Below are 23,054 nucleotides of genomic sequence, written 5' to 3'. Positions count from 1 at the left end.
TAGCGCCGGCATGGAGCGCCTTCAACCTAATCTGCGGATTAAATAACCGAACGCACAAAGTACAGTGAGGGAAAAAAAGTATTTGATCCCCTGATGTAGGTAAAAAATATGAAATAAAAATTAATAAAAGTAAAATAAAAATAAACGTCGTGATTTTTATTTAATTTAATTTTTATTTTACTTTATTTAATTTTACTTTTTTACCTACGTGACTTTACCGAAAAAACCTCAGAATACCAATACCCATTGACCCCGCCCTCTTATACATAGCACCGCCCACCCTATCTGCATAACCACGCCTCCCTCTATCGTCCCACCCCCTCCATATCTGCATAACCACGCCCCCCTCTATCGTCCCACCCCCACCCTATCTGCATAACCACGCCCCTCGCCACACCCCCTTTATCGCCCCGCCCCCCCCCGCTCTGCCCCCCCCCACACCCCCCAAGGTCACGCGGTACCCGGTGGTCGCGATGGCGTTCGGCGGTGAGTTCCCTCACTCCGCTGTGTGGTGACGGCGGCTACCGCAGTTTGATAATCGATGGTCGCAGGATCGTCGCGATTACAGCCCACGGTGTCGCTCTCAAGCGGGCCGGCGTCGTGAATTCGTCAAGCGGCAAAAATAAACTTAAAAAGCAAATCGAAATTGCCCCATGTTTTAAAGAGGCTTTGCGGCCCGGGTTTGAAACCGAAGAAACGCGAGTGTGGGTGGTGCGCTGGTGTGGTTTGTTGTTGTTGTGAATGATCGTAACGCTTCGTGTTGTTTTTTGTTTACGCCTCAGATGTTTGTTGACGAGTCGTGTTTATTGAGCGGCTGTGGCTGCGTTGCTGCGGGCATAGTCGGGGGTGGAGGCGGCTACGACTGCGTAACCTTGCACAATTCAAGTGATGCGCTAACTCTAGATTTGAAGCTTTCGTGACTGCAATGATTCATACTCTTAGTTTTTTTAGGTAAAGTCGCGTACGTAAAAAAATGAAATTAAAATTAACAAAATAATAAAAATCACGACGTTTCGGAGCAAGCAAATCTGGCTGTGACGGTCCCACCTGATGACGGAGACTTGTGTTGCCTCCGAAACGTCGTGATTTTTATTTAATTTTTATGAATTTTAATTTCATTTTTTTACCTACGTGACTTTACCGAAAAAACTAAGAGTATGATGCGCTAACCTCTCGGTCGATGACGACTGTGACGGTGCTGGTTGTTACTGGCCGCAGCACCGGTTCCGAGCATCGTTCGCCGCCGCTGATGTTAGCCGGGATCGAACCTCGGGTTTCCTGGTTCGCAGCGAGCACTATCCACACTGGTGGCATCGCTCTTCCTAAATCCTGACCGTCGGGTTTTGTCCCCAATTCGCCATTATAACGATGACGCCAAAGCGAAATGAAAATACGTTTACAACGAGAAGTGCATTTGTAGGCATAGACCGAGCAAAGGCAGAGCGTGTGCACGGACTTACCGATCGTCTCGATGTGTTGACTACCTCGCCTGGTATACAGTAGGGCGTGGGTTCGATCCCGACCCTGACGCCTGCTGCTTGCTGCTGCTGCTGTTTATTTGGAGTTTGCGTGTCTCCCTCTCCAAATATCGAATCAACATCACGCGATTCGTGTATTTTGTTTCGATAAATTCCCGCCATAAGCCACTTGGTTGAGCTATCATTTGTGGGCCAAGGTCGCTTCTGAAAATGATTAAGCTATATAGCTCAGTGGGCCTTACCTGGTTAAGTAAAAAAAAAGTGTAGTTTGTATAGTTTTTTTAAAAGGGGGAGTCGGCAATACGATTGTGCCAACCCTTGAAGAGGGGCACATCATTGGAAATTCACTGTTATAGCAGTGAATGATTGGTCGATGCCACGAGATTTTCCCAGCTCAGATGCCACTTGATTCTGCTCTGATTGTTAACAGCATCACACAGGGCTGTCAACACGGCAAGTGACTGGTGAATCAAAAGTGATGAAACCACACAGGGTTGGTGGGTGGACACGAATGAAGCAGACAGCAGCTCTACTCTTCTTCTTGGTTCTTTCGGTAAAGTCACGTAGAAGGGAAGTAATAAAATAATAAAAAATAAAACATAATAAAATAATTCTCACGACGTTTCGGCCACAATGCAAGCAGCCGTCCTCAGGTGAAAACCAGGTCTGTCGAGGCGACAGCGTCTGAATGAAACAGCACACGAGCTTGGAGCATATATATAAGCTGGGTTGGAAGGGGGGGGAAGGGGGGCGCCTTGCCAATCCTAACTAGCCAAGCTCACCCTAGTCCTCGCAATAACTACGGAAACCAGACCCTTGTCCAACCCAAACTTAGCTCTCATCCTACCCCTGACCGTTACCGCAAGTCAAATCCCGGCATAGCCTTGTAAAAATCTTAACACAAGTGTCTTTTTTTGCTGTCATTCCTCTGCAGGGAGTGCAGCCTACCTCAAGCACCTGTGGAACAAGGAGCCAGTGATCATGGCGTCCTTGGGAATCGGCATGATCGGTAATTGTGGCGACGGCGGTTTTGTGTTGTAGCCTCGTGGCGGGATGGCATTGTGGGCCACGCTTTCACGACTTTGTCGGATTTGCACGGATGGTTTGATATCGGTGACAGCCTTGACGTTTTTTTGTTGTTCTAAATGTAGCATTTTTTGACCCTCCTAATCAACGCCACTCGCATTGTCAGCGCCATATTGTCATATGAGACGAGGAACTCTCACCGTGAGCAGCGTAATATCACGTGTCAAGAACGGCCCCGGAGGATGACGTCAAGGAACCAATTCTGAAATGACTCCAGAAGCCATTGCCCACACTGGGGGGGGGGGGCGGGAGTCACCTTTTATTTGCCCCCTGCAAAGTGTTGATGACGTGTCAACAAAAGCAATCTCTTTCAAGCAGGCGAACTGGAAAAAGGCCACATTGTCAAAAATCTCAATGTAATTGTTTACTTAACACAGCCATCACGGTGACATGGCTGACACTATCAAGTGGCCTACACTTGAGAATCCGGTTAAATCAGGTGGTTGAAACGTGGAGTTGAGCCCAGGATCTCAGTGGTGCAAGCTTGGTGACGTTATCCTTTGAGCCACTTGGCCAACTCAGCCTTTGTGGAGAATTGCCGTGTGCTATGCGGTTGCAATTTAATGACCCCAAGACCCTGTGACTGTACCGTACATGACGGGCATTGCAAGATCCAAACCATGTCCGCCCGGTGCTCGCTGAACTGCATTGGCTTCCAATTGCTGAACGAATACATTCAAAGGTCGCACTCATTACACACAAAGTGCTTGTCATAAATGGACCACAATACCTCGCTGATCTCGTCAAGGAACATAAACCATCACGCAATCTGAGACAGATGGTTAGTATGCTAAAGTGGGATTCGACTCATAAAACCCTCAGTCTTCTGCCTATGGCAACTGCTGTCCACCACGCTGTCCCCAGTGGCTACCTGTCTGGGTTGGTGGTTTCGGGAAGGTGGCAGGAGGGGAGGATGTTTTTGGTTCTTTCGGTAAAGTCACGTAGAAGGGAAATAATAAAATAAAATAAATAAAAAGTTGTATTATTATTTTATTATAAAAATACTATTTTTATTATTTCCCTTCTACATGACTTTACTGAAAGAAGATGAATCCCTGCAGTCACGAAAGCTTTAAATCTAAATTTAGGGGAGGATGTTTTAAGGATATTTTTCATTACACGCTTTTATTCAACTCACTGTCTGTTGTTGTCGTATCCTCAAATCTTGTAACTCAATTTTAACCCACTTCCCAATGTGGTATCAACTGCAAACTTGATATACTTATGTCATACTGATGACAATACCACATTCTATCAAAACATTTTTTTTTAAACATTCATTTTTATATGTCATGTTTCGGCTTGGGTCTAATTGTCCACGTTCAACTGACGTTGGCTGTAAATCACCACGGTCCCTTACGTTGTGGCAAGCTTTGCGGCCACTTCCTGGAGTCGTGGAGTTCTGCCATTACGAGTAGGGCACATTTCATTAAAGCGTGTTTAAAAAAAAAGTATTTTTAAATATTACTTATTTTTATTATTGTTCTCCCTGTCCCATCTGGTGCATCCACCACCTTCTGCCCCACAGCGCTGATTCTGCCATTCGTGAGCCCCCTCACCAAGTACTCGAGAAAGTTGAGCCTGGCGAGCCCGTACTACTATCCGGGTGAGTTACTCGATAAGTTCGGTTGCGTTTTGGAAATTACTGTATTAAGTCTTCTGACTTTCACTTCACAACGTAAGCTGTGAGTTTGTATGTTACACAAGCATGAACAGGTGTGAGAGCAAGTAAGTTAGTTCAGTATTTTTTTTCCAAACGGGACACCCATATTCATTGACGTTACCGTCACTATCGCAGATATCTCAAATATTTGAAAAACAAATATTTCACCAATGTCGCACGGCACCATTCAAAGCAGACACGTGCAAATGCTTTTAAATTTAATCCGACCCATGCCTGCTTGGATTTATGAACCTGAATTTAAAAAAATTCAGGATTCAATTCAATAACCAATTATTTTGTCTCCAAACGACCTCGTTAAGAGCTACGAGCAGTTGCTCTATTGTACTCATTCATAGAGTTGCTCTCTCCATGCATCTGAATGTAACAATAGCACTTAATCCTTTCGAATGTTATTTCTAATCTCGTCACACGCGCACGATTCAGCGTGCGTGGTACGATATCGATTTGAATCGAAGTGTCGTCCTTGTGCTCGTTCCTACTCAGCTGATCTTGGCGTGAACGTTCAACTATTTCCCCAAATGCATCGCGCCCCCACCCCTCTTTTCTCCACCTCCCCCCCCCTCGGTAGTGCCTGTGCGGGATGACGGCAACATGCCCGATGTGCCGCAACACCCATGCGAGAAAAAGGGCAACAGCCTTGAATGGCTCAAGAACTTCTGAGCAAAGTCCGCCAACACGACGCTCAACGAATCTGGTGGCTTCCGAACGCCGGCGCACGCTCGCTTGCTCCCCCACCACCGTCATCAGAGATGCGTTGCTTTGTCGGCACCACCAACAGTCGGAAAGGAAGTTATTTTGTCCCACCACCTCCAGTCGCGTATTCCCTTGTATAATTTAGAATTGAGTTTTGCCGTCGCTGCGCGTACGGAATGTCACGCGGATCAATGCAAGTCGCGCGCGTAAATGGCTCGGCAAATAAAGAGTAACTTGAAGTTACCGTTAAAGAGTGTACGAGTTTTATTTGTCACTTAGGAGTGAACAGCTGTAGACCGCGGCTCGGTCGGTTACGATTCACACCCCCTGCCCACCCTGTAAATCTAATAAATTATTACAATGATACAAATTCAACAATTGATAATTGTCTCAATTTTACCATTTCATTTGTATGGCTTTCCTTGCTTCCCTTAGTCTTATTGTAACATCACTAAATAATTAATAAACTTTACACCAGTTCTCACACATTGATCCCATGCATTTTGAGGGTAAGAATATTTTATTTTATTGATGAAAGTATGTTGAGCTATAGGTGGGCGAGGCTCCGGCGCACAGGATTGGCACAGTAAAGGGCAACACATTTAAAATAACCAGTAAGTGTAGAGCCCTCTTTTGGCAATCCACTGCTGGATGAGTGCCTCCCCATGGCATGCTGGTCATGGGGGAGTTCATACTTCCTGCTGGGTCAGTGTAGTTTGAAGGCAGGGGGAGCAGATGCTGCAGGAGCATAGAGAAACAGTGCAACTATAAACGGACGTTGCCATCTGCTGTCCACCTTAAGCTCAGTACTAAACTAAACTTTCGGGGCACTACACTTTCTTCGTTTGCTTCTTCAGAGCTTTGGGCGATTGTCCTTTAGCAATGGTGCACGCGCGAGTCACCCTCCCCTCCACTTTCGTTTGCGGTTTTGCCTCAAAACCCGGAGCAGCCGAGTCCTCGTCACTAGTGGAGCATGGCTGTTCTTTCTCCTCATCTTCTTCACTCAACTCCGACTCCGATCCGGAATCCTCGCTGCCGGGTTTTGGTGCAGGAGTTTCCTTGCCGCGTCGGGTCCTGGGCACCGCCGTGGCCTTGCGCTCATCATCGTCCGACGATTCGGACTCTGACTCGAACCCGGACACGGAGCTGTCGCTGGCATCGGCGGTGGCGGCGTTGCCGCTCGGAGTTCGAGCTCCGACTTTGTCTACCCTGAAGCTCGGCCGAGCGGCGTCCACCCCGTCCACCTCCATGGCATCAGTGCTCCTGCGTAGACATTTCAGATGAATGTATGTTGTCAACGGTGTACAATAACAATATACAGCCCTCTTGTCAATCCACTGCTTCAGATTATTTATACTGGAGGAATCCGATGAGCTATAAAGCTCTTTTTCACAGATGTCCAGCTTGACGACGGGCCCTCCACAATGCCGTGCCGATCATGGGCGGTTTATTTGACTGCTGGTTATAGTGCAGGTTGGTGTAATGGGGGGAGCCCGGGACCGTGGAGTTATGCATGTTGAACTTCTTTCGCACCGCCATACGTAGCCGTTACTAGTACAGCACACCGGTTTGTTGTACGTAGCCAACCATGCTAATCGGAGGTGCAGCGGAAGGACAACAAATTAAACACACAAAGCAGTTCTAAAGAAATGAGTCTTCTATCTCGATTTAAAAGTGCATAGCTCCAGTGGCCTCGTGATATCGGAAGGAAGAGCGTTCCAGACGGCTGCAGAAGTGCATCTGACAGCGCGCAATGCAGTGACCGTCTTTGTTCGATGGCCAGCCAAAAGCCGCTCCTGCGAGAATGACCGGAGTTTGCGTGCTGGTTTAAGCTCCTTGACGAGATCGGCAGCACAAAGTATTGTGGTTCATTTGTTGCAAGCGTTTTAGTAATGAGTGCAACCTTCAAATGTTTTGTGCGGCGAGTGGGGGAGGGGCGCTCACTTGAAGTCGGACACGAGCCGCATGCTCCTCCACGTGTAGTCCACAAACATGGCGGCCTGCAGGAGCCGCCCCATCCTCTGGAAGTGTCGCTCTGTCAAGAGAGAGGGCGCCTCCGATTAGCGCGGCTGGCTACGCACGGTGCGGAAGAAGTACACACGTACACACGCAGCCGAACGGTGCGACTTGCAATATAATATTAAATTGCACAGCGCGCAGATGTTCCCGCTGCCGACAAGAGGGCTGTGCCCGTGTCATTCATTCATTCACACTATTTTTAGCCGGGTCCACTGCCCACTGAGATGAACCATCTTCACTTAAAAAGAGACCTGCGCCGAATAAAGAAATGTAGTGAAATATGATAGAACGTCGATCCACAGCCATGCGCGGGATGAGAAATAATGTCTATTCAAGGTTCACTCATTCGCAATCCGTTCACCAACAAGAAACACCAACTGATCTTAGTCCACAGCATTCATTCGCAGCGCGACGTGCAGTTGGCAGTTCAACCAACGTATGGCTGCGCGAGAGTTAACATGGGTGGACCACGGGTGGACCACGGGTGGACCACGGGTGGACCACGGGTGGACCACGGGTGGACCACGGGTGGACCATGGGTGGACCCCAGCCCCCACTCCCCCGCCCACCACCACCACCACCGGACGCACCGCTGTAGGGCAGCAGCGCCTCGACGGCGGGCTGCATGTTGGTGAAGCGCAGGAGGTCGCCGGGCGACACGTGCCGGAAGAGCGTGGCGAGCACGGCGTGCGCCTCGTGGCAGCTGCGAGAGTTCGTGTTCCACGTCACGGCGAACTTGAGCAGCGACTCTGTGGCAACAAAGTTCCCCGCGACCCGCCCGCGTGAGACGCCCGAGCGACCGAGGTGAGAGTGGCCAGCAGTCAACAGGGCAGGCCCCGGCCGTTGGTTTGGCCTTTGAGGAAGTCCACGTCAGAATCAGAATATTACTGGTAGGAACCTCCTGGTTACACCAGCCCACAGGGGATTATTGTGTCCATCCGTCCATTGTGCAGGGAGGGGCTGGGTGGGTGGGGTGGGGCTGGGTGGGGAGGGGCTGGGTGGGAAGGGTGGGGAGGGGTGGGGGGTGGGGCTCGGTGGGGGGTAGGAGGGGTGGGGCTGGGTGGGGAGGGGCTGGTCACCCCGTGGTGCCTTATAAAACTCAACGTTTAACCTACTCACGCCGGCTTGTGCCCGCCCTCACAGTCGAGCATATTTGCGGAATACACCACGCCGCCGTTGACCCTGGCCATTGACCGTGCAACCCAACGTTCCTACCAGCTCCCTCCGCAGGAATGTGTTACTGCAGGAGGAATCCGATGAGCTATGAATCTCTTTTTCACAGGTGTCCACAGTAGGTTGGAAGCTAAGCAGAAAAATGTTAGCCTGGTTACTGCTCGGGATGCGAGACTCCCATTCCGGGGAATACCAGGTGTCGCACGAACGGGGCTGCGAGGTGACCAAGAGATGGCAGCACAGCCAGCCGTGGATTCTTGAATCCATCGGTGCAAAGATTTTGAGCGTAACCCCCTCTTGTACATTGGGATCTTCTCCGGTTTCCTCCCACACGAAGAAAAAGACTTATGATGGGAATCGACCAAAAATCCAAGGTAGCTACAGAACATTATTTTGTTATGACAGCCATGTCGGATGCACAAAACCATCGGCGGACAGATCCTGGCATCCAAACTGGATTTTGGATTGCCTGTCTGTGATCAAACCAAGTTCTCAAGTCCAGCATAGTCGATGGTCCGTCTGGGTCACCGGCCTTTGCACGAACGTAACTATCAAGGCCAGCGATGACGACGCAAGAACGCCTCTCCACCGGCCGCCAGTCCCTCCTCCGTTCACACCTTTCTGGTCCTGTCTCAGCTTGCCGATGGTGGCCTCCAGGTCCTCTCGTCCTCCCGTCTCATCCAGGATCGCTGCGCCACGACACAGGGAGTGGGGTTACCGCGTGCCGACCGACGGCGCAAAACCATGCAAAGTGCGCCACGCGAAAGCCGAACGTGCGAGCTAAGGTGGAAATCTCATCTCACAACGTGGGTTCGATCCCGACCCTGACGCCTGCTGTATATTTGGAGTTTACGTGTCTCTCTCCCCGTGGTCGCGTGGATTTTTCTCTGGGTCCTCGGGTTTTCCCCTCCACATTTTAAATCAACATGGCTGCTATAAACTTCCACATGATAAGCCACTTCGTTGAGCGATCACTTGTGGCCAGGTTCTGAAAAAAAGAGCTTCATAGCTCAGTGGGCCTGAACTGGTATAAAATGAAAAAGTTTAGTTCACAGTTTAGTTTCCCCACTCACCTTGGATGACGGTCAGTGTCGTGTGGGGCTGATCCAGGGAGATGGCGAGGCGGAGAGCCTTCAGGTATTTCTTTTCGTGCAGCAGGTTCGAAAGTTCCTGTCTCCTGCCAGACGACGCAGCATTCACGAGGGGAAACGAGCGCCGTAACTCCGCGGTCACCGACGGTTCACGGAGGTTCAAATCCTGACCGCGGTTCGCAAACACGTGCCCCCCCCACCACACCAAATATTTGCAACACCAGTCGCCAAATGCTCGCTTCCTTTGCACCAATTTGACTACACATTTGGAGCAAGAGCAGGGAAGGGCAGGGCCTCCGTTACCATGTACGTCACCGACGACTTCACTCCCCATTACGACCACCGCTGCCGCCTGCACCTATGACCGGAATGGAACGCACTAGACTTCGTCGGATGTAAGTATGTGTGCTGCACTTCTATTGCCGACCGTGCCAATCGGAGGTGCGGGGGAAGGACAACAAACTCAACACAGAAAGCAGTTCTGAAGAAATTGGTTTTCAATTTAGATTTAAAAGTCCACAGCTCCAGTGCCTTCATAATATCGGAAGGAAGAGCGTTCCAGACGGCCGCAGAAGCGCATCGTGCGGACGATGCAGTGACCGCCTTTGTTCGATAGCGAGCCAAAAGCCGCTGCGAGGATCTCGGAAGCCAAGCAGTTTGAGCCTGGTCAGTACTCCTTCGACTGGGAGACCGCCTACGAATTCCAGGTGCTGTCGGCCCGAACCCAGAGATCGGCAACCAAAATAACAAGACCCGTTTTTTCGAATTCGGTAAAAAATTAACTAAAAATTCCAAGAGCGCTGCAATGCACGCGAATACGACACGGTGGTCCTCAACAGATAACGTCACGAAGCAGTCCTTCAAGAGGCACGTGTGTGCGGCTCCGGAGCCGTGGGTTACCAACCCCCTGTTCGACAGAGGTCGCAATCGGGTACCCGATACCTGTACCCTACCCGATACCCGGCTACCCGTACCTGGCCGGGTACGGGTACCCGTTTGCGACCCTGGTGCGGCCGGGTACGGGTAGGCCGTGAGTCACTGGTCAGTAACCGTTTGTCACTCATTTCCCAACGTCTTGTCTCTTCTCACAATTCAAGTTCCTAGAATCAACCCACCCACGCCTGCAACATGGCTTCATCCCAGAGGTCGCAATCGGGTACCCGTACCCTACCCGATACCCGGCCGGGTACGGGTAGCCGGGTATCGGGTAGGATACGGGTACCCGTTTGCGACCCTGGTGCGGCCGGGTACGGGTAAGGAATCAAAACCCGTTTGCGATCTCTGCTGCCCGAACCCGAACCGCGCTGCCGTTGATGTTGCGCGCTGCGATGGCGACGCTCACTTCAGCAGCTGCTCCTCCTCCTTCTTGCGTTCCTCCTCCTGCTCCTCCTGCGTCACGTCCTGCGGTGGAGATGGAAGGTTGAGTTGGCGAACTCGGCCGGTCGATTGATAAATAAATAGCGCAAGCGTCGCGGTGTTTGACAAGAGGGCACACGTGACAGGAGGCCCTCGGGGCGTTTGATTATGATCGCCCCTCTACGCTTGTGATAGGACGCGCAAGAATCGCGTAGTGCGGATCGATGCGTGCGATATTCGTATTTTTGCTGCTGCGCAGAAATCTTGCAGTTGCTGGAGGTGCCGTGCTAATCGTAGGTGCTGGGGAAGGACCGCAAACAAAACCCAAAACGCAGTTCTAAAGAAATGAATTTAGATTAAAAGTGCATCTCTCCCAGTGGATTCCTAATATCGGAAGAGCGTTCCAGACGGCCGCAGAAGCGCGTCTGAGAGCGCGCGATGCGGTGACCGTCTTTGTCTGATGGTTAGCCAAAAGCCGCTGCTGCTGCGGTGGTGGTGGGGGGGGGGTTTGGGTGGTGGGTGTTCGGGTCAAGTGGTTCCGGCCGTCACTTGCCTTCCACAGCACGATGCAGGCGTCGCTCCCGCCGGTGAGCACGCGCTCGTCGTCGCGGCTGCCGTGGAGGCCCCAGACTTTCCCGTCGTGCGCGTCGAGCGTGCGCACGCACTCGTTGCTCTTGATCGTCCAGAGCTTCACGAGGCCATCCGAGCCGCTACGCGGGGTGGACGCGGGCGGCGGGAGAGCCGGACACGGGGGGGTTAAAAAAAATGGAACAATAAACGTGAAGAATCAAAAGTGCGACGGAAATGTATTTGATCGCGCCGATGATTAAAGTCGCTGCCTGACCTCGTCAGGAGCTGCGTCCCTTGCGCCACGAACACGACCTTGAGCACCGACGCGTCGTGACCTTCAAACGTCTGCACGGAGAGAGAGAGGGAGACACACAGGCGGACACGGGGGAACAAGCGAACCAGACTTGTCATCACCATCACCGTCACTGCCATCGTCGCCGTCATCATCACCATCGTCATCATCTTCGATCTCATGCGTAAAGAGCACACGGACACAACCGCGTCGACCGTGGCTGCTCCTGCGGCAGCTGTTTTCACTCTCGAAAGCTGCAACTGCTGCAGCAAATGCAGCAGCTGCTCTGACTGCAACTGCTGCATTGGTGGCTGCGTCAGCTGCTGCTGTGGCAGCTGCCGTGTCAGTTGCCGTGTCAGTTGCCGTGTCAGTTGCCGTGTCAGTTGCCGTGTCAGTTGCCGTGTCAGTTGCCGTGTCAGTTGCCGTGTCAGTTGCCGTGTCAGCTGCCGTGTCAGTTGCCGTGTCAGCTGCCGTGTCAGCGATCCTATCAGCAGCCGCCAGCGCGGTTAACCGCGGCAGTGTCAGCCTCCGCCGTGGCTCACCTTGAGGCAGGCGAAGTCGTGCAGCCCCCAGAGCCGCACGGAGCCGTCGGCGGAGGCGGAGGCGACGACCTGGTCCATGGGGGAGAAGGCGACGGCCCAGATGCCGCGGCGGTGGCCCCGCAGCACCGCCACGGGGCCAACGCCACCGCCCCCCCCCTCCTTCTTCTTCTTGGCCGCCAACGCCCACAGCCGCACCGTGTGGTCCTGGGAGCCGCTCGCCACCAGCCGGTCGTTGGGGGAGACCGCCACGCTGTTCACGTCCTGCACGCGTTTACGAACAACGGGCCCACGGTCTGTCCGCTGCTCGATGGAGGCATGCCCCCCACCCGCACACCCGCACGTGTGTGTGTTTGTGTGCTGGTGACCAGTGTGTTTGTGTGTGTTTGTGTGGTGGTGACCAGTGGGGAGCGGTAGTGTAGCGGTTAGCGCGCTGCATTACGAACCTGGCGACTCGGGTTCGATTCCCACTCACGGCCAATACCATTGATGATTATCTGAACCGGTCCAGGGCCTCCCCTAGGTCGACTCGGCCTCAAAAGAGTACCTGGTGCGGTGTGTAAACATCGTCACTAGGGAGACAAATGCGGCCAGGCGTGGTGTTGGCCACCCACCCCCTCGTGTGCCGTGCAGGCCTTTATAGGTGCTCGCTAACAGCACTTTCCCCAACAGTCTGTTAAGGCTACACGGGGGATCTTTGTCTTTATCTTTGCTGGTGACCAGTGTGTGTGTGTGTGTATGTGTGCCAGCAATGGTCTGGTGTGGCACGTGCGTGTGATCGCATGCCCACCTTGTCGTGCGCCTTCTCCGTGAAGCGGCAGGCGAGGGCGGTGGTGGTGGTGCCGCTGGCGGAGAGACCCTTGGGGAGGTCCCACAGCTTCAGGGTGCAGTCCTGGCTCCCACTCACCAGGAAGCCATCCTTCAGCCTGCAGTACGACGAAGACAAACCCGACCCCCCCTGTAGCCTCAACAGACCGTTGGAGCAAGTGCTTTTAGCGAGTAGCAGCCGCCTATGAAGGCCGACACGGCACACGAGGAGGTGGGTGGCCAACGCCACACCCGGCCGCCTTTGTCTCCCCGGTTGCTGATGCTGTTACACACGGCACCATGTACTCATGTTAAAGCCGAGTCGACCTAGGACAGGCCCAGGGCAGGTTCAAATATTCGGCAGTGTTATTGGTCGTGAGCGGGAATCGAACTAGGGTCGCCGGGTTCGTAGTGCGCTAACCACTGACACACACCCACACAGACACCCACGCAGACGCCCGCACAGACACACATTCATAGACATGCGCAGACACGCATGCAGATGCCCACTCAGACGTGCACGCAGACACAGACACGCACGCACAGACACGCACATGCATGGCGCGCGTCGCTCTCACCTGGACCAGGCGACGGCGCCGACCGCATGAGCGTGTCCCGTCGCCACGGCGACGCAGCGCACGCGCCCACTCGCCTCCTCCATGCTCCACACGCGCACCGTGCGGTCCTGGTCACAGCGGCCGGGTCACAGCAGGCGATCGCGTGGGTCACGGCAGCGGGGTACAGGCGGCAGCAGTGATCGTGGTGGTGGTGGTGGTGATCTAAGGGTGACGCTGTTGGTTGCGCAGGTGATGGCGGTTGTGGTGCGAGTGGCGGAGTGGGCGATGCTATTGACTATGTCGGTGATTGTCGTGGTGCTTGTGGTGTTGGCTGCGGTGGCGGCTGTGGTCTCGGGAGTGCACCTGGCCTGGCACGAGCGCCGTGGTGATGTCACCGCAACTTAGTGGCGAACGACGGCTGTTGTTATTGTCGTGTTGTGGTGGTGGTGGTTGTGTTGTGGTAGTGGTTGTGTTGATGGTGGTTGTGGTGTTGGTGGCGGTGGTGCTCGTGGTGGTTGTGAGCTCTCACCTTGGAGCTGCTGGCGAGCATCGTGCCCCTTCGCGACACGTCCAGCGCCAGCACCATGTCTGCACCGCAACACGCAAACGATGTACACAAAACACTTCAGCACAAAGATCTCAACAGGCTGTTGAGGCAAGTGCTGTAGGCGAGTAGCACCTATGAAGGCCGGCACGGTAGACCAGGAGGTGGGAGGCTAGCACCACGCCCGACCGCCTTTGTCTCCATCGTGGACATGTTTACACATTGTACATCACACACCGCACCAGGTACGCATTTGAGGCCGAGTCGACCTCGGGGAGGCCCAGGACTGGTTCAAATAATCGTAACTGTTGTTGGCCGTGAGAGGGAATCGAACTCGGGTCGCCGGGTTCATAGTGCGGCGCGCCGACCTCTGCGCCGCCACTCACGCACGATCACGCAAGCAGACGCACGCACACGCTCACGCACGCACCAGAGGTCGCAACCGGGTACCCGATACCCGTAACCTACTCGATACCCGGCTACCCGTACCCGGTCGGGTACGGGTAGCCGTTTGCGACCCTGGTGCGGCCGGGTACGGGTAGACCGTGAGTCACTGGTGAGTAACCGTTTGTCACTCATTTCCCAACGTCTTGTCTCTTCTCACAATTCAAGTTCCTAGAACCAACCCACCCGCGCCTGCAACATGGCTTCATCCCAGAGGTCGCAATCAGGTACACGATACCCGTACTCTACCCGTACCTGGCCGGGTACGGGTAGGGTACGGCCGGGTACGGGTACGGGTACCCGTTTGCGACCCTGGTGCGGCCGGGTACGGGTACGGGTAAGGAATCAAAACCCGTTTGCGACCTCTGGCACGCACTCACCCGTGTGCCCTTGCAGCAGCTGGCAGTGGGAGCTGTCGAGCTGGAAGATTTTGATCTCGGCGCTGTTGGTCGCCACCGCCACGTGGGAGTCCGTCTTGCCCAAGAACTTCACGTCCAGCACCTCGTCGTTGTAGCCCACGAACTGCGGCAGCGCGAAAGAACAAAACATCATGGACGGAGGGGGGGAATGTTAATTGCAGAATAAGAATATTTGTATATACTCCAGGAGGAATCCGATCAGCTATAAAGTAATTATTCACAGATGTCCAGTAGCGGGCACAGGGTCAGAACGTTACAACAACGACCAACACAAAAAAAGGAGTGCAAAGTGTAAGGGAACGATAAATCACTTAAATAAATATACAAATAAAACTAAACAGTTCTTTTATCTTACCAAAAAAAAGTCCACCAAGTTATTAGCTTATTTTTCACAAGCAACATTGGCCATCACAAATGATAGCTCAACAAAGTGGCTTAATCGAAATAATCCAGACTCATTATGTCTCGTTAACCGTCACGACGACCCAATCGCAGAGACAACGCGAACGCCTTCCTCTAAGCACGGACCTGCTTTGCGACGGTCAGCCCTCCCAGCGCGTGCAGGATGATGTTGTGGCCGGAGGTGACGGCCGCGATTTGCCCGAGCGCCGGCACGAGATGAGCCTGCACGATCGCGCGCTCCGCGCCGTCGGCGCTGTCGGAGTCGCCGCCGCTGGGCCCGGTGCTCGCGGCCGCTGCCGCGGCGTCGTCCCCTGGCGAGCCGGCCTCCGGCGGTGGCGCCGTGAAGACGCAGCGCGCATTCGCCGCGTCCCACACGCGCAGCGTGCCTGGAGATGGAGCGGGAAAGCGAGTGCGCTTAAACTCTCGGGGATCCACGTGCGGGTGAAATGTATTCCTGTCGAGAAGCGCAGGAACCCTGTCGCCCTGGCCACCCGTGACCCCTGTCGCCCCGTGACCCCTGTCGCCCCGTGACCCGTTGCCCCGTGACCCCTGTCCCTTATCGCCCCGTGACCCCTGTCGCTCCGTGACCCGTCGCCCCGTGACCCCTGTCGCCCCGTGACCCTTGTTGCCCCGTGAACCCTGTTGCCCCGTAAATATGACGCAAGCAATACAGACAAAACAGTATAAACGAGGCACAATAAACGGGGCAGAAAAAAAACCTCGTCTGTTCTGCCATAACACTGTAAGCGTCAGGTCTCATTCGGGCCGCCATGTTGCCGCTCTCACCTTTGCTGCCCGCGGTGACGAAGTGGATGCCCTTCCCCTCCACTCCCAGTGCCGAGTGATCGCCCTCCTCGGGCAGAACCACCAGGTCCTCCAGGGGCTGTGGGGTCACGAGATGGGGGGACGCGTTGGTGAAGGAGTCACACGGGTTGCGTCGGTCACATGGTGTCGCGCAGGTCACATGGTGTCGCGCATTGTCACATGGTGTCGTGCAGGTCACATGGTGTCGTGCAGGTCACATGGTGTCGCGCAGGTCACATGGTGTTGTGCAGGTCACATTGCCATGGCGCTCACCTCGTACACGGGCACCGTCTTCCGCACGACGCCGGCCTCCAGCTCCCAGAGCAGCACGACGCTGTCCCTCCCCGCACTGGCGCGACACAACACGAAACGGTTATCCCCACGGACATCACAACCAACCACGAACGGTGTGAAAACCACCATGGCCGTTATGAAGCCCTCGATAGTGACAGATGGACCACGACGAGTCTTATGACTTGGATCGTTAAGTCTCAGTGGTGCTGGCGAAGTGTCTCCGGCATGGCCACTATCAACCTCTGACAAGAGACACAGGCTCAACTCCAGAGCTGAAACCACAGATCTCACTATCGCTAGTCCAGTGTCCGTGACACGGCCATTGTGAACCCGTGGGTACCTGAGCAGCGTGCGCCCGTCGCAGGCGAAGCGCAGGGCGGTGACGGCACTGTAGTGGCCGTCGAGGATGGCGCTGCAGGCGCCACTCTGCAGGTCCCACACGCGGATCTTGCAGTCCGAGGCGGCGGAGAGAACGCGGGGGCACGACGTGTCCGGGTGGAACGCCACCACACTACGGAATGCACGCACACGGGTACAAAGGTAAAGATCCTCCGTATAGCCGTTAACAGACTGTTGGGGCAAGTGCTGTTATCGAGTAATACCAATGAAGGCCGGCACGGCACACGAAGGGGGTGGGTGGCCAGCACCACAAACACCCACAAATACACACAAATACACACGGGCACACACAAAGACACACATACACACAAATTTAGGCAAGGGCACACAAACGCACGCGCGCGTGAGTCCGAAGGCTCCGACCGCCCACTCACCTGACGACGCCCGACGAGCCGCGGAAGTTGTGTGTACAGTACTGCTTGACGATGTCCCACACCTTGATGGTGGCATCGCTGCTCCCTGCGCCAACGAGAAAAGCGTCACACACGAGCACGGGCGGGGGGTCACCGCGCTAGAGGTCGCCAGCGCGATAAGCTCCACAGGGAGCAGGAGGAACCCGGCTCGGACAGAGCGCGGAGAGCGTGGAACAACGGCTCGGGATAATCCCGTAAGCGTAGTTTCAAGTTTTGAGTTTGTGTGGCCAGGGGGGAGAACTCAATAGAGAAGCGTGGACGAGTCTCGTACGCAAGAGTGACCGTAGCGCTGTGGAGGGGGGGATGATTGCGATTTATCCCAATTGAGCGATTTTCAGGTGATTTTCAAATCTGGACCCCTGACGCCGGGCACACAGCGGCCCTACCCTTTTTCGCATGACGCCAAGGAATATTTTACGTCCACTGTGATGCAGAAAGCGGTATTGACCGGGGCGGCCGTTTGGATCCGAACCGTGACCCTCTGCAACAACAAGCGGTGAACGCGCTACCTCTGGGCCACGTCCCCCATGAATGAAGGCAGGTGCAGTCTTGATACATATTGGCCTGGATCGGTCAAGTGCACAGTACCGGTTGGAATGAAGGGGGTTAGAATGAAGGGGATGGACCAAACCAAGTGGTGACGGGGGGATGATAGGGTAAGGCCACATGGCCAGGGTGGATCATACCAAATGGTGAGAGTGGTCAGGGAGGTGCCCACCGGTGGCCAGCAGCGTGGAGGTGGCGTCGAAGGCCATGCTGACGATGGGGGCCACGTGGACGGCCTTCCACGTGCGCTGGCACACCGCGTCGCGCCATGCCCACTGCCGCAGCAACATGGCCCGGCTCGCCGTTACCATCACCTGCCAGGTTGAGGGGTGGGGGGAAAAGGTTGGGGGGAAATCCGAGATGGTACTCATGGGATAAAGTGTCCACCCGGTTGCACAATCAAGCAGTGAAGCTCGATACAGCGGCTCGTAGAACACACAACACTAACAGGGCTCAATACTACGGTAAGATGACACAGTAAGTCCTCGTTTAACGTGGTAGATGCTTTCTTGACAAAATTCCGGATTAGGTGAAGAACAATTTCCCACAAAATAATGTAACGATAAAGTTTGGTGAAATACGATGCACCACGCGTACGAGGCGAGATGGTGGGACGAATAGCCGAGGGTACGCCGCCACTGCGTCATTGTATCATTCCGCGTACTGCATCGCGATACCGCTCGACTGCGCAGCTCAAGAAAAGAATTCGGCGTCGATGGCTCGGAAGCCGCGTTATATCGGTGCGCGTTCTGCGTTGTAACGGTGCACATTCCACATTATAATGGTGCGCGTCCCGCATTATAACGGTCCGCGTGATGACGAGGCACATTCCACGTTATAACGGTCTGCGTTATGACGGGGCACATTCCACACTATAACGGTGCACGCGTTCCAGGTTGTGCGAAAGTGCTCCCAAATGGAAGCGCTCCCTCATGGAAGTGTTATACTGAAAACGCGTTATTAGTGTGAACACCGCGTGCTAAACGAGAACTTACCATACTGACAGAGCTCCAGACTAACTCATGAATCCCCAACTCGAATCAATACAGATAAGACTCACCGAACCCATTACTAACGGAACTCGTATAACCCCCCCCCCCTCCCGCCAGACACTCCACGCACCTCATCGTCCGGGCTCAACACGAAGCACGTGACGTCCTCCTCATCCTCCTGCCGGGCGACAAAGAGCAAATCATCATTGTTGGAGCGAGCGCCACGATGGGAGGTTGGGCGAGAAACAAAAATGAGATGGGAGTGTGCGTCCATACAAAAGACAAAGACCCCTCCCCGTATAGCCTTAACAGACTGTTGGGGCAAGTGCTGTTAGCGAGAAGCACCTATGAAGGCCGCCACGGCACACAAGGGGGGTGAGAGGTGGCCAGCACCAGGCCCGACCTCCCTTTGTCTCCTTTGTGAGGCTGAGTCGACCTGGAGGAGGCCCAGGACTGGTTCAGATAGTCGGTGGGGGTGTGTGGTGTCCACGGGGTGTGTGTGTGGTGTGCGTGTGGTGTGCGTGTGGTGTGCGTGTGGTGTGCGTGTGGTGTACGTATGGTGTGTATGGTGTGTGTGTGGTGTGTGTGTGGTGTGTGCGTGGGGTGTGTGCGTGGTGTGTGTGCGTGGTGTGTGTGTGGTATGTGTGTGTGTGTCGTGTGGATGGGGTGTGTGTGTGGTGTGTGCATGGTGTACTCGGGGTGTGGTGGTGGACTCTCTCACCTGGGCGATGGTGTGCATCACCTTGCCCGTGCTCACGTCCAGCACCTGCACCTTGGTGCCGCAGGTGCACAGCAGGCGCTGTCCATCGCCGCTGAACTGAACACAAGGGGACACGTGAACACGCATTTACGCACTGACATGGGGACACACGGACGCAGGGACACGGGGGCACACGGACGCAGAGACACGGGGGCACATAGACGCAGAGACACGAGATGCAGGCACAGGACACGTTGACGCGTGTTTACACACTGACACGGGGAGACATGGACGCAGAGACACAAGACGCAGAGACAAACGAACGTGGGACGCAGAGACATAGGGCATGGGGATAAGGGAAGGGACGCAGGGACACGAGAAACTTACTTGGGTTAAAGGGCACAATTATTACTATTCACACAGTGGACACACATATACATACACTGATACAGTATAACTGGACATGCAAAGACAGTAAATACACGCGCAAAGGACAGACGAACATGCGTACATGTAATACACACCATCATACGCATAAACAGGAATAAACTCGTCAAGGAGCATAAACCATCACGCGAACTCCGGTCATCCTCGCAGTGGCTTTTGGCTAACCATCGAACAAAGACGGTCACCACATCGCGCGCTTTCAAATGCGCTTCTGCGGCTGTCTGCAGCACTCTTCCTTCTGGTATTAGCAAGCCACTGGGAGCTGTGCACTTTTAATTCAACATCTCGATTGAAAGCTCACTTCATTGGAACCTCCTTTGCCAGTAGCAAAATATGAGAATTGTTTTTTTACCCTTTTATCTGGCAACAAAACTGACACCTTTTTTTGTTGCCAGATAAAAGGGTAAAACAAACAATTATCATATTTTGCTACTGGCAAAGGAGGTTCCAATGGTGTAAATGCTTACCCCGGGCTCTCATACTCTGATGGTGCATTATCTTTGAGTTGTGCGCCTTTTAGCGTCATCTGGTCCAACACCATGTGAGACTAGGCTTTAAGAAAAGCTGTCTCGGGTGTGGACCAATCGATTTCAAGGACAGTGCATACATTATCAGAGTTGTGTTTTTTGTTTGCATTCCGACCGCAGGTATTGTGGTCAATGCAAACATGACTCCTTGTAAAAAAAAGGTGTCAGTTTTGTTGCCAGATAAAAGGGTAAAAAAACAATTAGCATGAAAGCTCACTTCTTTGGAACTGCTTTTTGCGTTTCGTTTGTTGTCCTTCCCCCACGCCTCCGAATGGCACCGGTTGGCTAAATACGGCGCGAAAGAAGTTCAATATCCATACATCCACACAGAGATGCCCTGTGCAGGCAGATGGGACATCTATTTGCGAGCACAATTCATGATGGGGGGGGGGGGGGTAGTGATTTGAAAACACGATGTAACACAATTTTTGTTCCTGGGTACTAAGTGTTATTTTTTTATTGGTTATGCCTAAAAAGTACAGAACTTTGCTTTGGTGACCAGGACTTTATGTGAACGAAAGACATAAATGCACACGTTTTGTCATTAAAAATAGGTACATTTCAAAATATCACTGTCCTGGTCACAAAAGCAAAGTTTGTGGGGAATAATCACCATTTTCTCAACTTTTTGAGGCATCGGCAATTAGGAAATAACACTTACTACCCAGGAACAAAAAATAAATTAATTTGTTACACAGTGAAATCACTGTCCCTGACCGCCTTTGTCTCCCCAATGGGTGATGTTTACACACAGAACTCACCTGCACTTTTCCTCCAGTGTAAAAGGGCTCGAACTTGTAGGAGACCGTGTAACTGCAACGAGAATCAACGCAACTTGGGTCACACATTTGACACGTTCTGATATTCGCGTGGCAAAGCACGGTTGAGCACACACACACGTGCCCGACACGGCGTAGGAGAAACGGAGGACTTCCTCTAGCACAATATGGTTCTTCTTACCCAGAGATGCCCTCTCTGGGGGTGCGATTCATGCCCAGATCTTTTGTGAAGGTCAATAATCGAAACACACGGAACGGATTTCATCGCTCCATCTCCGCCGCGGTCGTCAGCTCGGGACGCCGGAGTGATGCTACAAAAAGAGACAAAGATCCCCCGTGTAGCTTTAACACTGTTGGGGCAAGTGCTGTTACCGATTAATGCCGGCACGGTACGCAATGGGGGGGGGGGGGGGGGGTTGGTGAGTGGCCAGCACCACGCCCGGCCCCCTTTGTCTCCCTCTTGGACTATGTTTACACATTGTAGTACACCAGGTACCCATTTGCAGGTGAGTCGGCATCGAGAAGGCCCACGACCGGTTCAGATCATCGTTGCCGGGTTCGTCGGGCAGCGCGCTAACCACTGCACCACCGATCCCCAGAGTAAACGATACTACGACTACGACACAATACGCAACATGTTAACTTCTACAGACAGCAGCAAAGTTCGAACACTGCGACCACTGAGGCTCGGGGAACGAGCACCCCTAAGGATGATGACCACAGCCTCCGATAGAACCTCTCCCGCTCGCGAACACTCAACGCCTCGGCCCCCCACCACTTCTCCCCGCACACACGCACTTGTCTTTGAGCTGCATGGGTTTCTCCTCGGCCATGGCGAGCGACGCAGAAACGCGGGCCCCGGTGCCGGGTTGCGGAGAGGAGGGTGAGGGGAGAGAGATGTCAGCGCGCCTGTACGGCGTAGAAATCCGCACGGAGAAACTCGGTTCCTCTCCACGTGCTTGTCGAGCCGCGCGGTGCGGCGTGGGAGTGACGCGGCGTGCCACGTGCGGCGCGCGGTGCGGGCTGACATCTTGGTAAGGGAGGGGGGGAGGGATGGGAACGCCCCCTCGGGTGGGGGCCTCCCCCCGCCTGCGCGAACTCTCTCCTACCTGATTCTAGATTTGAAGCTTTCGTGACTGCAAGGATTCATATTCGTAAAGTTTTTTCGGTAAAGTCACGTGAAATTTTTTTAAAATAAAATTTAAATTAATAAATAAAAGCTATCGTGCTGTGACTATTCCACCTGAAGACGGAAGCTTGTGTTGCCTCCGAAACGTCGTGATTTTTATTTTTATTTTACTTTTATTAATTTAAAAAAAATTTACCTACGTGACTTTACCGAAAAAACCTAAGAATATAAATATCCCTCCTACCTGCCTGACCCCACCCGCCTGACCCCACCCGCCTGCTTGATGCTGCTGATGCCCAAATTCGTGGATAGATGGAACCCCAGGAGGGGATCGTCTGCGTTGCACACGTAGCGGAGGCTTTCGCGAGAAATATTATATCCATAATGAAGAGGGGGGGGGGGGGTGGTGTTCAATCGTGTAAATATCTAAATGCATGGCTGTCTCAAAGCGTGCGGGTTTAACCCCGTATTGTTGTACGGGGTAAATTTGAGTTTTCAGGTCCATACGGCGTTCAGCCGTTTCGATACGGGCACACAAACAATGGTTTTGTGTCTATTTGTGTTTCTCTCTTGTGATGTGACTTTGTAGGGTGAATGTTGAAGATTTAGAAGGGGCACGGTGTGACCAATAAGGTCTGAATTGGCCTGTAATAAGGCGAGGGCACTGATAAGGGGTTGACGGGTGCGTAAATGTGTCGTTAAACCCGCCGCCACCCGACACGGCTAATTGAGTGTGTCGCGTGAACAAACTCGAGTCCAATTCGTTCATAGGTTCGGCACCAACTCAACGCCAGCTGTGTGTTGGAGAGTAAACACCATCACCGCCACAACAACAAACTATTACAATTCGAGTTTTCGTGACGTTCTACG

The 23,054-nt window shown here is 53.5% G+C and overlaps 2 protein-coding genes across 3 annotated transcripts; one reads left to right on the top strand and one right to left on the bottom strand.

Annotated features, from left to right (window-relative positions):
* TBL3 (transducin beta like 3) lies at positions 1 to 22,082 on the bottom strand. Of its 2 annotated transcripts, none has more exons than XM_078857115.1 (23): positions 21,854 to 22,082; positions 21,038 to 21,089; positions 19,324 to 19,419; positions 18,733 to 18,780; positions 17,783 to 17,924; positions 17,026 to 17,110; positions 16,593 to 16,763; positions 16,232 to 16,307; positions 15,941 to 16,037; positions 15,281 to 15,540; positions 14,714 to 14,855; positions 13,875 to 13,933; positions 13,367 to 13,473; positions 12,772 to 12,907; positions 11,985 to 12,245; positions 11,425 to 11,495; positions 11,134 to 11,290; positions 10,567 to 10,625; positions 9,207 to 9,310; positions 8,751 to 8,822; positions 7,551 to 7,709; positions 6,886 to 6,976; positions 1 to 31 (listed from the first exon to the last, which is right to left on the bottom strand). In XM_078857115.1, the coding sequence occupies exons 1-23, from the start codon at positions 21,886 to 21,888 to the stop codon at positions 22 to 24; spliced, it is 2,490 nt and encodes an 829-aa protein (XP_078713241.1). In that variant the 5' UTR covers positions 21,889 to 22,082; the 3' UTR covers positions 1 to 21. The 2 variants fall into 2 exon arrangements, with proteins under 2 accessions (XP_078713241.1, XP_078713240.1); XM_078857114.1 differs by lacking the exon at positions 1 to 31 and adding an exon at positions 5,368 to 6,204.
* NDUFA3 (NADH:ubiquinone oxidoreductase subunit A3) lies at positions 449 to 5,265 on the top strand. The gene is made up of 4 exons (XM_078857121.1): positions 449 to 486; positions 2,413 to 2,487; positions 4,093 to 4,170; positions 4,817 to 5,265. The coding sequence occupies exons 1-4, from the start codon at positions 474 to 476 to the stop codon at positions 4,906 to 4,908; spliced, it is 258 nt and encodes an 85-aa protein (XP_078713247.1). The 5' UTR covers positions 449 to 473; the 3' UTR covers positions 4,909 to 5,265.
* Positions 22,083 to 23,054: the final 972 nt, after the last annotated feature.

The sequence above is a fragment of the Lampetra fluviatilis genome, chromosome 5 (genome assembly GCF_964198595.1).
Source record: "Lampetra fluviatilis chromosome 5, kcLamFluv1.1, whole genome shotgun sequence".
NCBI classification, from domain to species: Eukaryota; Metazoa; Chordata; class Hyperoartia; order Petromyzontiformes; family Petromyzontidae; genus Lampetra; species Lampetra fluviatilis.
Note: the sequence above shows the minus strand (reverse complement) of the source record. Positions and strands in the feature narration are given on the sequence as shown.

Bases quoted from the DNA above. Each gene is read 5' to 3' on its own strand.
- NDUFA3 (XM_078857121.1), top strand. The intron at 2,488-4,092 runs GTAATTGTGGCG...TCTGCCCCACAG, and splicing joins CTTGGGAATCGGCATGATCG to CGCTGATTCTGCCATTCGTG. The intron at 4,171-4,816 runs GTGAGTTACTCG...CCCCCTCGGTAG, and splicing joins GAGCCCGTACTACTATCCGG to TGCCTGTGCGGGATGACGGC.
- TBL3 (XM_078857114.1), bottom strand. From the start codon at position 21,888: ATGGCCGAGGAGAAACCCATGCAGCTCAAAGACAA. The intron at 15,541-15,940 runs GTGAGAGCGGCA...CTCCATCTCCAG, and splicing joins CGTCACCGCGGGCAGCAAAG to GCACGCTGCGCGTGTGGGAC. The intron at 11,291-11,424 runs GTCAGGCAGCGA...CACCCCGCGTAG, and splicing joins GGGACGCAGCTCCTGACGAG to CGGCTCGGATGGCCTCGTGA.